The 17,448-nt window shown below is 31.2% G+C and overlaps 2 protein-coding genes across 2 annotated transcripts; one reads left to right on the top strand and one right to left on the bottom strand.

The window, feature by feature from the left end:
- Nucleotides 1-659: 659 nt before the first annotated feature.
- Nucleotides 660-8,031, bottom strand: LOC111038195 (putative uncharacterized protein DDB_G0282133). Its single transcript, XM_022321204.1, has 12 exons — nucleotides 7,571-8,031; nucleotides 6,710-6,794; nucleotides 6,491-6,646; nucleotides 6,273-6,422; nucleotides 6,039-6,182; nucleotides 5,732-5,905; nucleotides 5,569-5,664; nucleotides 5,297-5,478; nucleotides 1,271-5,232; nucleotides 1,114-1,193; nucleotides 867-995; nucleotides 660-807 (listed from the first exon to the last, which is right to left on the bottom strand). The coding sequence occupies exons 2-12, from the start codon at nucleotides 6,773-6,775 to the stop codon at nucleotides 688-690; spliced, it is 5,259 nt and encodes a 1,752-aa protein (XP_022176896.1). The 5' UTR covers nucleotides 6,776-6,794; nucleotides 7,571-8,031; the 3' UTR covers nucleotides 660-687.
- A 3,540-nt stretch (nucleotides 8,032-11,571) lies between these two features.
- On the top strand, nucleotides 11,572-13,856 carry LOC111038200 (probable ATP-dependent RNA helicase DDX47). Its single transcript, XM_022321208.1, has 8 exons — nucleotides 11,572-11,757; nucleotides 11,849-12,107; nucleotides 12,176-12,342; nucleotides 12,413-12,649; nucleotides 12,725-12,948; nucleotides 13,021-13,153; nucleotides 13,493-13,621; nucleotides 13,687-13,856. Exons 1-8 carry the CDS (start codon nucleotides 11,683-11,685, stop codon nucleotides 13,816-13,818), a joined length of 1,356 nt encoding a protein of 451 aa, XP_022176900.1. The 5' UTR covers nucleotides 11,572-11,682; the 3' UTR covers nucleotides 13,819-13,856.
- The last annotated feature ends 3,592 nt before the right edge of the window (nucleotides 13,857-17,448 follow it).

Here is a 17,448-nt window from a genome sequence, read left to right on the forward strand (position 1 = left end):
TCTCAATTAGAACAAAACAAAACATAACTATGGACACTTTTGTCCGGGTCTCATTAAAAATGACCCACAAATAGGAAACAATTTGAATGAAGTAAAGAAATGAAAAAACTACAAGTGTGTTTGGTAAATAATAAATATAAATATATTTTTTTTAATCGGGCTAAAATTAAATAAATCTAAAATTTTAAAATTTTACCCAACTAATTTAATATTTTTCACTATATATATGACTAAAAAGTTTTGAATATAAAACGATTAAACTATAATGTATTCAGTTAAATAAATAAATAGGTATTGTTATTCAATATACAAATTAGATTAAAGATATTTACAATACAGTACAATAATAAAAGTATTATAATAATATACATTATATCCCTATCATACATATGTAGTACAAAAATCATAACACAATAAATAAATATACAATTAATAAATTGTTATTTTACAAATAATAAAATTGAAAGTCAAAGGACAAACCGGGTCAAAAACAACGCTGGCTTTTTTATACCTATCAAAAATGATGAATAATAAGAATACATTAATACTAATACACAAAGTATAAATAAAAATCTTTTTGCTATAAATTTGTAACAATGATTTGAGCTTTCAGCTTAAATTTATTTGTGATTAGAAATAAGCTACGCTGTATGTTATACACATAATGTAAATAAATTAAAAAACAATTCACTTGTTTGGGATCCGTTGTACTTGTTTTCTGTGTGAGTGTCTATATTTAATCACATACAATTCGATAAGACTATGTATTTTCTGTGGATTAATCTCACCACTCTTGTTGTGACAGATCTATACACACAACATAACATTAATAATAATAAATTATTTTTCTACAATGTTTTACTTACTTTAGGTACAGCTTTCCTCATAATATCCTTATACTGTTCTTTCGTTATATGTTTTTTGTTGTAGTGAGGCTTCAACACGAGTTTCACTTCTTCAATCACACGTTCTTGTCGATTTAGTTTTTCCAAGAACTAAACAAATGTATCAAAAATTAGTGAATGGTACTTAAAAGACTTTAAATTTATTGGAAATCAATACTTAAAATGACAAAAGTAATATTCTACGATACAAATAATTAAGAAATATCACCTTATTTTTCGATTCTAATTCAACAGCTGATCCAGGTAAATCATCAACACTGTCCTCATTGGAGGTATTATGCTTAGAATCTAAAAGTGAATAACAATGTCAAGAAAAATAAGCAATAACTGTTGATATAGGTGAAGTGTTATTATCATATACTTACATTTTGATTTGGAAGAAAATTTAAGAGGTTGTAAGTTCTTAATTTTCATTATGTTATCAAAAACATTTGGAGGTTTAGACTGTGGTAGTATACTGAGCAAAGTGTCCAATTTACTTCTTACTTCACTTTTGTTTTGATTCTGTGATGTAGATACAACATTCTTGGTTTGAGGAACAGGACTGTCTGGTGACGAACCTTTCATTTCATCCACAAAACCTTCACCGGGGGAGTAAGGCGAATCAGCACCGTTATCAAATGCTGACGTTTGACTGTCCTCATTGTCATCTAAATCAATTATTTCATCCGGGTTGGTGGCAGTAGGAGTTGGTTGAACAGGACTAGGAGTTTTGGCTGCTACTGGACTACTAAAGAGTATTGTATTAGTGGTGGTGGTGGTGGGAAGTTTTTCTGGAGATTTATCTGTTTGAGTTGAACTTTGGGATTCTAAAAATGGAGGCGTTATAGTTTTAGCTACTATTTGAGGTGAAGTAGAAGATTGGCTATCAGTAGTTTTGTTCTCCTCTAAAGGTTGTGCTGATGTATCATTATGATTGTCATCATCATCATCATCATCATCATCTTCAAACATATCAATTCTAGGTGGTGGGCTTGGTGAATTTGATTTTGTTGGTTCAAAAGGATCATATGCCGTCTCGCTGACAACTGTATCTATAGATCGAGGAGGTTCTGGAGGTGTATTAGGTCCTCGACCCCGTACATCATGAGGTTCAGTGTGATCTTCATCTTGACTATTGAATTCACAACTGTTAGTAGATATGTTATCTGGTTTAGAAATGGTGATAACTGGTTCTGGTGGAGTTTTTGGGCCACCACTCATGATTGTTGATATTGTTTGAGTACTGTTTTCATTTTTCTCCACAGGCTTTTGTTGTTCAACAATAACAATTTCTTTAGACTTTTCAGGGCTATTGTCCTTTTTAGCCTCAGATTTTGTCACTTGTTTGTCTTCATCACTGTCTGTCAAAACAATGATGGACTTTGGAGACATCTCTATTTCTCTAAATGGAGAAGTATTTAAATCTATGATAGCAACTGGCTTAGCATTTATCACTTCAATTGTCCTGGAAATTCTTTTACGGTTTGCCCATTTTGGGTTTGGGGCTTTTTTCGTTGAAGTTTTTTGATTTGTTGAAGTAGTGTCCGGCACTGCCACAGCATTGGTGTTTTTCGATTTCTTGGAGATCAATGTTGGTAAAGTTTCTTGCCGTTTACGTTTCAATGGCTCTTGGGAATTCTGTTTGGACGTTGCATCTTTATTGAAATTAACACTCACTAATATATTGTCTCCAGAAGCAAATACTTCTTTGACAGGTGGAACGGCTATTTGACGAGTGGTATGTCGTTTAGAAAGCTTAGATTTCTTTGAGGTGTCATTTTTCACTATAACTGTTAAATTATTTAATGCAATGTTGTCATTATACTCTGAAAATTCTTGATCTCTAGTTGTATAATTCATATCAATATCTGTTCCATGACGCGTGTAAGAAGGCGATGGTGTACGAGAAATATCAGTATGTGACCATGGGCTCATATGATCTCTAGGTGATTGCCACACTGGCATCCCAGGTGACAATGATCTTGGGGATGGGGATGAAAACTGATAATCTTTGGATTTTTTCTTGAGCTTTTTTTTAGAAACTTTATCATTTTTCAATAGTTTCCGCTCATAGTCTTTTTCTATTTTAGAGTAAATACTTGCAATTTCTTTTGATTTTTTTGCTTGGCGTTTTGATAATGGAGACACTTCACGCTGATCATATAAAGCTGGAGAACGATAACGTTCTTTCGTAATTGCTTGATTCTTTTCATACTTTCCCAAATGTTTTAAGCTTCTTGATCGATGTCTACTCCTAGACCGATGTCTACTTTTAGATCGATGTCTACTTTTAGAACGATGTCTATTTTTAGATTCACTACGATAACGACTCCTTGAATGTTTGCGACTTTTAGGCTTACTAGATGAAATAGACCGTTTTCGCTGCTTAGAACGACTTCTTTTACGTTTCTTACGTCGACTTCGGTCTATAGAGTCAGAACCACTGTGGCTAGATTTAGATAAATCTCTTCCAAATTTATCTTTTTTCCGTCTAGGTCTATCTTCAAGTACTTTTCGAACATCATACAATTCTATTTCTTTTCTTTTCTGTTTTTTCTCTTTTCGATTGTTTTCTTCGCCTAATTTTTCTTTTCCTTTTCCATAACGATAGTTTCTATCCTTGGAATTTTTTGATAATTTTTTCCATGGCACAGATTCTTTCTCAGACTCTTTTTCTTTTACCTTATTTTTGCTAATTTTATCTTTATCTTTGTTTCCTTTAGGAGCTAAGGTTGCCGCCTCGTTTTTACCATTTGACAGTTTATCATTTCTTTGATTACTATTAGACCTATCTAATTGACTCTTGGTTTTTTTCTTTTCTTCTTCGGAATCTGAAATTGGATCAAAATTTAAGTTACTGGCTTCTGTTTGCTGGTGATCAGTGTCTAAACTATTTAATGTTGTACAGGATACATCAGATGTAGCATCCCCAGTTAAATTTATGTTTTCTTGATCTATAGCTGTGTCATCATTTATAGGTCCAATTGTATCGTCATGTTCAAGGTCTATTATATCTGATTCTTGATTCATTTCTAACGCTTTAGATGTTTTGCTCTCACGTTCCATGTCTGAATGAATTTCATTAATGACATCAATTACATCGTCACCAGAGTTGGCATCTTCGTCAGAATTGTCAATATTTTCACATTTGTTATCAGATTTTGGCGAAGATAATTTTGTATCATCATCAACTTCAATGCTTTCCAAACATTCATCTGCATCAGATTTTAGACTAGTTTCTTCATGTTCAGATAACAATTCTATTTCTGGACTAACAGGTGGCATAGGAATAAACTGTAATTCTGCATCCCCGCTTAATTTATCACTTTTGACCTTTTCATGTTCCAAAAAAGGTCCATATTCTTTGGGCGAATTAGATATTTTAAGACTAGTAGAAGAATATAATGATATATTTGGACAGTCATCATTAGTTTCCTTTTCATCTTCTTCAGAAGACATTCCTTCATCAACTGGACGCAATATATTATTACTATTGGAAATAGGTATATGCGGTATAGATCTGTTCTCTACTTGTTCCATGTAACCACCGTATGTTGGTGATTGCATATAAGCAGTTCCAGTTTGTCTGCCTATCTCTGTTTCTTCATCATTATCACTAGGATTTTCAGGATCATAATAATCCTTATCGTCAATTATAAGATTATCAGCATCGTCATCGTCCAAATTGATACCTAACAATAAAGCTGGTGGATCAGGTGGTGGTTCGAGTGCTTTAAAAGTTTCTTCTACCTGAGTACTAGGGCCGCTTTCTTCTTCTACATTATATTCAGTAGTGACTGCTTTAGGAGGAGTCCGAGGTTGCTTTCTTTCACCCATTTTTGTAACGTTCATACGAAACTTGATAGGACCAGAGTTTCTAAAAGGAAAAGGATTGACTGGTTGATTTTCACTAAAATTTGGTTCATTTGCCAATTGAGATTCTTCATATGAACTTGAATTTCCAGCATTATTGTATGGTTGATCATTGTTTCTAGAATAGTTCCTATTATTATTGCGATTTGATGAATAATTACCAACATTATCAGAGTTCCTGTCAGTTCTATGATCTGAGTACATTGGAGCTTGAGTGATGTGTTTATCAACATTCTGCTTTTCATTTTCAATAGTTTTCTTTTTAAACTGTTTTTCTTGTACATTCAATATAGTGTCCAAAATATTGATTGAATCAGTATTATGTGATATGTTAATATTTCTACGTACTGGCCGACGTAAAATTTCACTTATTTCTTTACGAGCAATCAAATCAGTAGTTGAAATACGTATTCGAGATATTGTTGACATATTTAAAGGTCCATCACCACCTATGTCTCGTTCTTCATCGGATCTAAAATGTAATAAAAAATTTAAAATAATTTGATTCATGAAAATGCCTTGTTTCTATTACGTACTCTACAGAAATATAATCAAACTCATGAGGATTTCCAAATATACTTAATGATGTATGATCTACAAAACTTGATGAAGTACCCAATGAGTTATTATCACCAAAAGAGTTTTTACTCGATCTCGATGAACACATCCCTAATTTTTCAGCTAATTGGGTTTTCTTTTTTCTGACGGATTTATTACCCTTTAAAAAAAAAAACCAAAATACATTTATAATGTTAGTAAATTTATTTAATTAAATTTAAAAAAAAAATCAAACAAATATTTTAATTACTTTTTTATTCCACTTTTTAACCCTGACTTTTCTTTTTGAATATTTTTTTGTCCTTTTCCCATTAGAAGCTGTTTGTACTATACCTCCTTCAGTAGCCTACACATGTTACAATTATTTTAATATTCTTTTTATTGTTATTTTGCTTGATAATATAAACCATTACATTTTGTCGCAATCGTTGAGTATTCATTCGTACTCTTTCACTAGCTCTTGTTCGTGGCACCAAACGTTGTTGTAATCGTATTCTTGTCTGCCTAGGTCTAGGTAATTGCTCATCGTCATTTAAATCATTTAATAGATCAATTACTTCTGCACGATCTATGTCATTATCACTTTGCTATTGGATCAAAGAAAAATATAAAACTATAAATATTTATAATTTAATAAGTAGTATCTATATTTTATATGCTATAAAAATCATAAAAATCTCCATATTTGTTAGCTCAGTGCTATTTAAATTTAAAGCCTACCTCTTCTCTTGCTTCACACTGAGGACAATACCATTCTTCTAATGGCACTGTATAAATAGGTGGATTAAGGCAGTCCATGTGATATCCGCAGTCACAAATATCGCACAAAAGCATTTCATCTTCACGGTGACTTAGATGGCAAACCTTAAAATATAATGTATTTACAATATAAATGATAATAATGGTATGAAGTGCAATTAGTAATTTCCAATAACATAAAAAATTATGACTTACCTCACAGTAAGTCAAGTCTTCAACATTTGTGGTAAGTTTTTCTACTTCATTTTTAAGACTTATATCAATTTTCTGTAATAGCTCTCCATCAACACTCCGTACAATGATGAATTTGAAATCCAAACGATCTATGGGACACGTCTTTGCATTCTGTTAAAATAGAAAATTGAAAATAAAAAGTTAACCATTATTTTACTATTCCAATGATTATATTTTACTTTTGCCCATTCAGTTAGACAATTTAAACAAAATGTATGTAAACAAGAATTTGGAGAAGCTAAATCTTGTTGTCCCAGTCGGGTGAGACATATTGGACATTTATCAGATTCACCATCAGAACTACAAGACGAACTTTCTTCATCACTTTCAATAATCTAAAAAGAATACAAAAATAATTAAAAACATGAAATTATGAATATCACTTTGATAATACTAACATTTGATTTCTGTGGCTTATATACGTGTATATCTGTATCACTATCACTGTCTCCAGAATCTGCCATATTTTTGATTTGTTTTATTCTGTAAATAATATTAAACAAATTGTAAGCTTATAGAAAAGAATAAGAATATAATACACTATGACTATCAAGTAATGAAAATATAAATTTTACAAAACTAAAATGAACACAAAGGTAGGTACTAAAATAAAAAAAAAAACAATAACTACATACATTTAAAATATACTGTTGCAAGTTACCCAACTTATTTATAGGGTAAAAAAATTAATTAAATTCAATTAATTCTAATTTAAAGTTCGGACTTAACAGGTTTCAACATTAAAAGATTGAAAATTTTAAACATGATTACTTAATGCATTCATTTCTTCAAGAAATAAAATGAAACATTATATTTGTATTGATTACTACCCTCGGCTACCGATTAAGTACTCATATGTAATTAATTGATAACTAGTAGTTTTTTAATGATAGACTTATAAATAAAGTAAATTATCCTATGTACTATTTGATTTTCAAAGACAATAATTAAAGTCGATAGCAATACATATGCCATGTATTATGTATAATAAACACAAAATAAATTAGGCACATGACTTAATGCACTCTAAATAACATTGTCATCAATCCCTGAATGTAAGATTAATTTGACAGGAGCAACATTCTCATAACAAGACAATATCAGCAGACAGAATGAAGTAGGTATTGAACAGATAGAGAGTGGACAATCGAGGAAGAAGACATCAATAAGTCTTTGCATGGCAACACAGGACTAGTGATTAGACTAGTTAGCCTGAGAGTCACAAGTGACCTGGGTGAACTGAAATGCTATCTACATACTTTGAGTAGTCTTCAAATGGATACGAAGTCCGGGTTGGGATGATGTCGTCCTGCGTTTGGTGTCCCGAGAGAGATAGCCGAGGACATTCCTCAGCCGACTATGTCTCTCCGTGAAGGGCACTGTGGCAGGCTATTTTTTCTAGGGGCAATATGGTCCGGTCAGAAAAACCTGTCCTGGACTTCCTTCACTCCTGTCACAGACCCCGGTGTTCGGCCTTCGGCGATTTGGCGACGGACACGGTGGCGGCGGCGGCGAGTTATAATCGGACGACTTCGGTGCGGTTACTGCTAACGCGGCGCGCTTTCGGAACCTCCCGGTTGGCACATTAAGGCAATCATTCCACGTTAGAGGAGAAGAATATTCGCCACAGCTATACGCGTTCAGACCCCGGAGTACGATAACAATAATAAAAATTTCGACAAATACAAATGATTTTATGATACACAAAAATAATCAAAATTTACAACAAAATACAAATCACTCATGTCCGACGGACAATGTGACAGGTTAGCCAACGTGATACGCCGAGTTCAAGGACGCCAACGGTCAGTGTTCCCATGACGTAGTGGCGATGGGGCAGTTCTTTTCCTGATAATAATTGCCGTTGATAAGTGTAATCATGTGGTCAGAACTCTAAATTGCATGCTATATTTAGAATTTATTAGAGTAAGTAATATAGTTAATTATTTTGTTTAATCGTGTTCATGGCACTTCTCACTTCATGCTAAATAGTAAATAGTAAATGTATAGAGAATATCATACATGTATAGTTCTATATTGTTTATGGCCACATAGTAATTTAATGGCATGTCGCATATTATATTATCTTGGTTTTTGAACAAATCTATAACTAATTACCGTCAATAATATAATTTGTTAAATTCTGAGATATAATATACATTGACGGAAAAAAAATCAACAAAAAAAAACCAAATTTCTATAGTTTATTAGACATGGCATTAGTTTTAGTTACAAATTTAGATAAATTAAAATTATATATTTATTTAAAATTGAATTTAAACAAACAAAAAAAAATTTTTATTTGACTAACCATTTAGTAAAAACCATGCAAAATTTAACAAAATAATCTGTTTAAAAATGTAATTTTATACTTTTATACTATTATTTTGATATATTATAATGTGAATTGTTCAATCATGGCAATGCGACCAAATAATATATATATGTAATATGTTAATTTTAATAATAATTTATTAATATTGATACTTTTACATTTTGTTATAACTTAATGTTCAAATAATTAATATATTATGTGTATCTTAAATGAGAATGTACTTGTTGTATTATACATTTTGATTATTCCCCTCCAAAAAGAGTTAACTTGTTAATTAAAAACTAACCAATTTTGAGTTTTGACACAATTGTTACTGTCAAATTCAAAATTTGTTGAATATAATAATCATGGCTAAATGATAATAATTATAATGCTCGCAAATTCGCAATATAGTCAATATGGATAATATCTACATTTAAGATAATGACAATAATGGATTCTTTTCGACAGTGAACAAATTGTCTTGTTCCAGAACCAGCACGGATGTTGTCAATTCAAGATTCTGTAATAAATCAGCATCATTTACTATCCAATTAAATCACAAATAATTCAGTGAAATGTTCACACATTAGATAAATTGTTCTATTGAGGTAATAACAAAATGGAATCATATTCAAAATTATTGAATTGTTTTCACTGCTTAAGAATACATTTTAGTTACCTATATTGGTAATCAATCAGTAATCACTAATCGATTAAACAGACATTATTTACGCATTATAGATCATATACAAATGTATTGTATTGTATTCATTGTATATGATACTAAGATTTACACCAAAAATATATGTCGCTTAGTGCTTACACGATAATATTTTTACACGGTGGATAATTTCTTGTGAAGCGTGTTTAAGTGCAGCCTGTTTAATCCTTATGTATATTTACTCCGTAAATAATTTTGGGTGAGGCGTAAACTGCTGTCTGTCGGTCGGAGCCCATATTTTAATACAGCACATATAGATACAGAATTCACATTACAGTGACTCACTAATTTTTATTTTAGCTCTGGGGTATAGCGGAAATGTGTGCTTTTTATACTCCCACTAAATTCACGGGCCTAATGATTGATAGGGTACACTTGAGTCTCAACATCTATATACCGTACAGGCGAACAATGTTTACCTATTTCCCCCTATAAAATCATTATTTTTTCAACACAAACTTATGGTGAAATTTTTAAAGGATTATATGATTTTTGTTCACTTATAAACATGATATAAATTTTAACTGCTCACAACAAATATAGTATCCATAAAAAGACTTATAAAAGAAAAAAATTATCCAATACCAACGACCTACCTAATAAGGAATAACTCATATTTTGGGCATTTATAGTATTCTTATAAATAAATATATTTCAAGTAGTTTTCCAGACTTCAAACTTCAAAGTGCTTACGTTATTATAATTACGATGCCTGCAATATTACTGTGGCTAGACTGCTGGAACAGAACAACAATTTTCAAACTAATATACTATGACGCGACCACAGGGCCGTGTCAACTAATAACTAAAACCAAATAATTATAATAAAGAATCAACTAAAAAACTCAAGTAGTCGTGTGAACAAGAACGTTCCTCAAGTACTACAATTTTGAACATATAAAAAAAATATGAATCATAACTCAAGGTTCAAACATAGAGTAAAAATTAAAATCAAACTTTTCGAAGCATGTGTTAAGTATGTGTTATTTATCACCGCTTATTGGTCTAAAACGTATAAAAAATATGCGTGCTTTGATCACTCAGCATTGACAATATCGAAATAACATGATTGACAATTTTCCCAATGCAAAAGCTAGAAAAAAATTTCTTAAAATAGAAGAACCAAATAGTATGCAAATTATTATCTTAAATAAATATAGTATATACTATGATGCAATTTTTTCATAGGGTATTGCTATTTGCAGCAGATCCGGCTCTGGGTCCTTCACCCAAGTTCAATAAAAGAGTACGTAGCCCTGTCCGGGCTGTCCGGCCTCACTGCCCGCATACCCCTCACACAGGCATTAAGATTTCTGGGATGTGGATGAACTCTATTTAAGTCACTACTCACTACTACATTGTCACTAGTCACTGTCTAGTGTAAATGTTGGTTTATTTTAATTAATGCCATAGAAATGTCGTAAGCATAAACGTACATGCAGGGTTATTATTAAACACAACCGAGTCCTGTTAATGATTTGCATATGACTATGCGAAAAAATTACTGAAAAATTTCGATATTTGCGGTAGAAGATCGAAACATATTCATATGTGGTACATTGGTACAACCATATTGCATAGACCTTGTACTAGTAACCCATGCCATGTACAAATTTTCATAATTTTTGGTAAAGTTTTAATGTTTCAGCGATGGCGGTAACTTGGAGGTAAAATTCTCGTCATATTTGATGTGGCAACTTGGAATTTTGTATGGAGTTATATGGTAATAACTAATAAGGAATTACAGTGAGCCTTGTTGAGTATTAGCATAGAATAAAAGCTTAAAAAAGCTTTGTTTGCATATTCAACGGCCACAGTTCAGCTGTTCGGATAATTTGATAGACGCAAAAAATAAAAATTCGTTTTTATTAATAATCTACAATACAAATATACAATTGTAATTAGAATTTGGAGTGTATCGGTGCGTATCGGGTCAATTTTGAGCGTTCAAGATGTTACACGTGTAATATACAAGCGATACGTACCGACCCGTATCCGACTCGGACTCCGATACGAGGTGGTACGTAACTATTTCGTGTCGATACGTATCGAATTTTTCTTCTTGAAAATCTTGTATTATTCAGAACGCCGCCTCTTTCTTACCCTATGTAATCAATATTTTGAATATTATGATAACGAATTATTAAGTATAACCATGGTTTGGTTTTAAGGAGATTACCACATCAAATTTCAGGCATGTGAATATGTGATAATAAAATTAAGGTTATGTAGTTTGTACCTTCTTATTTTTTAAATTGTTATTGAATGTTTATTATTATTTTATATTTATTTACGTAAATGAAACGCCGACTGTTAACTGAATAAATATAAGTATGAGTTCCGAAGAAATCAAAAAACTCGATGACGACGATGACGACGATCAGGCTTTGGTCACTTTTAAAGATTTGGTAAGTTCAAATTATGTCTTTTGGTATATATGAGGTACAAAAACCACTAGGATAAAATGAAACGTTAAGTTTTTTACTGTCAATGTTATAGGGTGTTACTGACGTGTTGTGTGAAACTTGCGAAACATTAAAATGGAAAACTCCTACCAAAATACAAAAAGAAGCTATTCCGGTAGCTTTGCAAGGCAAAGACATTATTGGACTGGCCGAGACTGGGTCCGGAAAAACAGGTGCATTTGCCATTCCTATTTTGCAAGCATTATTAGAAAATCCTCAGCGATATTTTGCTCTTATTTTAACGCCAACAAGAGAACTTGCCTTCCAAATATCTGAGCAAATAGAAGCCCTAGGTAAATACTGACTTAATAGTACTGTTAATATTTAACTACAATTATTAACAATTGTTTTTTTAAATTAGGTTCAAGTATTGGTGTTAAGTGTGCTGTTATTGTTGGTGGCATGGATATGATGGCTCAATCGTTGATGTTAGCTAAAAAACCACATATTATTATAGCAACACCTGGTCGCCTTGTAGATCATCTCGAAAACACCAAAGGGTTTAGCTTGCGAAATTTGAAAGTGCTTGTACGTAATCATTTATAATAGTCTTTATGATTAGATTGTAACATTATTACTTATCATTAACATTGAATAGGTTATGGATGAAGCTGATCGCATTTTAAACATGGATTTCGAAGAAGAAGTTGATAAAATTTTAAAAGTCATTCCTCGAGAAAGGCGGACATTTTTATTTTCTGCTACAATGACTAAAAAAGTGCAGAAGCTGCATCGGGCGTCTTTGGTGGACCCTGTGAGGGTAGAAGTGTCTACTAAATTCCAAACAGTCGAACAGCTGCAACAATATTATATTTTCATTCCAGTGAAATACAAAGTAAACATTTAAAATTATTAATTATATTTTCTGATTTTGTATGTTTTTTTTTTCTTATACAATGTTTATGTACAGGACGTATATTTAGTACACATATTAAATGAAATGGCTGGCAATTCGTTTATGGTATTTATGGCCACTTGCAATGGAACTGTTCGTGTAGCTCTTTTACTTAGAAATTTGGGTTTGGATGCCATACCATTGCATGGTCAGATGACACAAAATAAACGTTTGGCCTCACTAAATAAATTTAAATCAAAATCGAGATCAATACTCATATCAACTGATGTTTCCAGTAGGTTAGTATCTGCTAAAATGTTTATAGAACAATTTTTATTCACTATAATTTTTTTTATATCTCAATAATTCAGAGGTTTAGATATCCCACATGTTGATGTTGTAATCAATTTTGACATGCCTACTCATAGTAAGGATTACATTCATAGAGTTGGACGAACCGCCAGAGCTGGAAGATCAGGAAAAGCTATTACACTAGTAACACAGGTAACAGAATAACCAAAAATCTACATTTGAAGAAAATAATTGAAACTTAACAATAGTAATACTATTAACTTTATTAAACCCTAACACTTAATTTTATATATTTTCGTTTTAAGTTCAATTTTTACTTAAAAAATGTTAAGAACAGAAACAGTACTAATTTAGAATGTTCCTGTTTGAATTTTTTTCCTTTTTAATGCATTTAAATCACTTTTTTGTTGCACTTATGAGTAATGATAGCATGATGTCTTTATAAATTAAATAACCACTACACCACTCAAGCACACTTTCCAAAATAAGATAAATTGATCTTTTGTATTAATTATTTTAAATCATTTTTAGTACGACATTGAATTGTATCAAAGAATAGAACAACTTATTGGCAAAAAATTGCCACTATATCAAGTTGAAGACGACGAAGTAATGTGTTTACAAGAGCGTGTGTCCGAGGCTCAAAGACTGGCCAAAATGGTTAATATTGCTTATCTCAGAATTTTTATAACTATTTTAATAAAAAATTGTATTTAAAATTACAGAATATGAAAGATATGGGAGATAAGAAAGGTAAGAGAGACCTTGACGATGATGAAGAAGGTGCAATGGGTGTGAGAAAGAAGAATATTGGTAGACATAAATCTAATAAATCGAAAAAGTTTAAAAAAAAATAAAAACGCATAATTAATACAATATAATATTGCTGTGATTATTAAGTGTTTTTCTTTAGTTATTAAATTTATTGTTCTGTCCAAAAAAATGTTTATGATTATTGACAAAGTAAATTAAATAGAATTCTTTGTATAAATATCTTATACTATACTCATAACTTATTATTCATCAAAATAGTTTTTTTTTATTGTTGATACTAATTTATTCATGTTGTGATAAATCAGATCATTAATGCTTATTGAACATTTAAACATAATATTTTAACCTTGCACATTTTTCAAAAAACAAAAATAAATAATATAACTAATTAGTAGGTAATTAAGAACTGTGTGAAAGCCGGTCAATGTTTAAAAACATTTACTCAATAAAACTAGAGATTAATAAATAAAATATCATTGGAAAGTGAACACGAGTGCCCGCACGAATACTCACTTTAAAAATCCAATCAGAGTGCACAAGGTTGTCAATGTTTGAAAAATTAACTAGAGGTAAAAAGACCTATGCTAAGGAGGAGAATGGAGTCAGTCAGTCTAATTTTAAGAAACAAATACAAAGATTTCAGGGTTGACTTATATAGTAGGTATACATACAGTGAAGACAGCAGTATATAATCTCCAGATTCCTGTACCCAAAAAACTACTCACAATTTACAATAATTAGCTTATTAGAGAAAGATTATTCAGAAGTCTCTGAGATAACGTAATAAAGTTTTAAATATTTTTATAGGATGTTTCGTGAAGAACTAAGTTTTTTATATCCTGGGTAATTTTTTGTTGTTCGATTGGTGGGACATTTCTTATACTTATAAGGTCTATGGGCCAGTCTCATTGTCGTTGTGGTCTGTGCTTTGAGATCTTGAAAATCGTTCAAAGTTTTCTAACGGTTACCAAAACACACTCCCAATGTTTATAACTGTGTAATGGGTTTACTATCAAAAAATCTATCAAGTTAAACTTATAAAAACAATGGTGAGGGAACGTGGATGTCCACAAGCATTCTCATTTTAAAAGGCAAAAATAAAAGATTAATTGAGCTAGAAACTAGACTACAGTTTATAATCTTCAGGTTAATTAATCTGAAAGTCTATTCACAATCAGTTTATTAGGTAAAAAATGAATAAACAGATGTTGCTTTGAAGTCACTAGTTAAATTTTAAAAAATGTATAGAAAAAATGAAACTTAAATTATATTAATGAAAATTATGATGAAAAAAATATGTCCACAATGCTTGCCATTAATGTATTGAAAAAATGTATAAAAATTAATGAAATTTATTATGGATGCAATACATTTAATTGGAAGAGGTCCACTGGCTGTTATCAGTTAAGACATATCATGAAAAAAATTAAAAAAAATGTTAAATTTAAAATTCTAGTGTTTTTCAAGTTGGGACTACAGTGAATTTTGAATCACAAACCAACAAGTTAAATACAAATAAAAACATAATTAGATCTCTCAAAAATACTACGAACATACTAAAATATAAGCAGTACCCACTACCCACTTAGTACTTAACTAGGTACCTTTTTTGAAATTACATTTTAGTATTGTATTTTTAATAGGCTTGAATTAGAGCTCCGTTACACTGGCACCCGCATATTAGAAATTTGACCCGAAATCTGTGTCAACAATTGTTATATCATTTGTTCAGGTTTGTAACCACAAAATTTTCATTTATGCAACCCTCCCAAACACTTCAAAATCCATTTCGAAAACGCGGGTGCCAGCGCAACGTTACCCCAGCACCCGATTTTTTAAATATTTAACTTATAAACCAGTAATCTGCGTCAACAATATTGTTATATCATTTATTCAGGTTTGTAACCACAAAATTTTCATTTGTACAACCCCCCCAATACGTCAAAATCCATTTCGAAAACGCGGGTGCCAGCGTAACGTTACCCCATTACCCGATTTTTTAAATATTCAACTTAAAAATTCCTGCTTTTTCCTTAATTTTTCTTTTGTTTTTCATGGCTCTTATGAAAACTACAGGGAAAATTTTAATTGTGCCCCCCCAAAGTACCAAGTAGATTCAGAAAAGGTACTGTTGAAAAAAATCGAAGCATTTTTACTGTTCTAAAAGGTGATGACTGTTACAAAAAAAAAAAAATAAATAAAAAAGAATAAAAAAAACACATCATTGTAAAATCAATACTTTATTTCGCTCCGCTCAGAATCTAACATGTACCATAGAAACAAAAGTCATAATTATTAAAAACTAAATCAGTAAAAGTATTGATAATAATAATAACAACATTAACAGCTGTAATTATGATAAGTGGGTCAGTTCCACAACTAGGTTTTGTAGTGACCTGTGCGAAAAATCTTATTTTTATTTTTAAAAAATGTGTTCAAATTATTTATTTTTTCTATTCAACTGGTAGGCTTTTATATTCCACCAAGATATTTTTATTCTACTTGGATTTATGGAAAATCTATTTATGTATTTAAAGCTAAGTAGAATAAAAGTATCTTGATGGAATATAAAAGCCTAGTTGAATAGAAAAAATAAATAATTTGAACACATTTTGCAAAAAAATTATTTAAAATTAAGATTTTGATTTGCGAATTCTAAAAACCAATTTGCAATTATTTGCAATAAATTTACTAAATATTGGCGTTGGTTCGGAACGGATTGGAAAAAGTGTGGGGGGGAAAAAAAAAAATAAACCCAACCCCCCCAATATATTTTTCAATTTGTGATTTTGCACTTGATTTGCAAATTCTAAAAATGAAGTTTCATTTATTTGCAATTATTTTGCTAAATCTTGGTGCTGGTTTGAAGAGCATCGGCCAATGTGGGGGGCTAACTTCATGGTCATTGTCGGAAACCTACTGGAACAGTAAATATGCATGAACCTAATTTTAAAGGGTCTTCACATGACCTGTTTTTTTGATCACAAATATGCCTTACAGGAAAAACTCTATAGTAATAAAAAAAAATAACGTTAGAACCCCAAACTTAATTATAAATTTGCATCTTTGCACTTGTTTGCAAAATCTAAAAAAAAAAAAATGTTTTCATTTATTCATAAGGTGACGTTGTACCAGCTCAAATACCTACTGCCGATGCTTTAAGAGCGCTTAAGTTTAGAGCACTAGCAGCTACAAGACATCACACTGATCCAATCAAGGCGTTACAATTGATGAAAGACAATAGTCCATTTTCAACATCAATTCATGGTATTGGTCTGGATAATTTTTTTGTCCATTTTTGGAGTCGCAATTGCAAATTTATAGACAATCTCACAAAGAGTTTACTACACACACAATTTCGTTTGATGCTACTGGTGGATGTTGCAGAAAAATTCAATGGGATAAATCTGTTGAAGGTGTTATGCATTTGAATAATAGAAGTTTTACGGCCCTTTCGATGCTCTCTGAAGAACATGATAATTTGTCTATATTTATATGGCTTAAGAGATGGTTAAGATGTAATTTCGAACCTCCCAAAGTAGTGATAAGCGACCAGTCTCTAGCTTTGATGTCTGGACTTGTACAAGCATTTACGCAATATTCATCTCTCGATAGATATTTAAGTGCATGTTTCTCTCTGGTTGTTAAAAATGAAGACGTAGAAATACCTTCATGTTATATAAGGAATGATGTGAACCATTTTGTACATCTTG

The sequence above is a fragment of the Myzus persicae genome, unplaced genomic scaffold, assembly GCF_001856785.1.
Source record: "Myzus persicae strain clone G006 unplaced genomic scaffold, MPER_G0061.0, whole genome shotgun sequence".
Taxonomy (NCBI): domain Eukaryota; kingdom Metazoa; phylum Arthropoda; class Insecta; order Hemiptera; family Aphididae; genus Myzus; species Myzus persicae.

What these genes read in the sequence shown, in the direction of transcription:
- LOC111038195 (XM_022321204.1), bottom strand. Translation starts at nt 6,775, where the DNA reads ATGGCAGATTCTGGAGACAGTGATAGTGATACAGATATACACGTATAT. An exon ending in TTTGATTATATTTCTGTAGA is followed by an intron (nt 5,233 to 5,296) that starts GTACGTAATAGA and finishes ATTACATTTTAG; the next exon opens with ATCCGATGAAGAACGAGACA. An exon ending in AATTAGAATCGAAAAATAAG is followed by an intron (nt 996 to 1,113) that starts GTGATATTTCTT and finishes ACATTTGTTTAG; the next exon opens with TTCTTGGAAAAACTAAATCG.
- LOC111038200 (XM_022321208.1), top strand. Translation starts at nt 11,683, where the DNA reads ATGAGTTCCGAAGAAATCAAAAAACTCGATGACGACGATGACGACGAT. An exon ending in TGAGCAAATAGAAGCCCTAG is followed by an intron (nt 12,108 to 12,175) that starts GTAAATACTGAC and finishes TTTTTAAATTAG; the next exon opens with GTTCAAGTATTGGTGTTAAG. An exon ending in CTCAAAGACTGGCCAAAATG is followed by an intron (nt 13,622 to 13,686) that starts GTTAATATTGCT and finishes TTAAAATTACAG; the next exon opens with AATATGAAAGATATGGGAGA.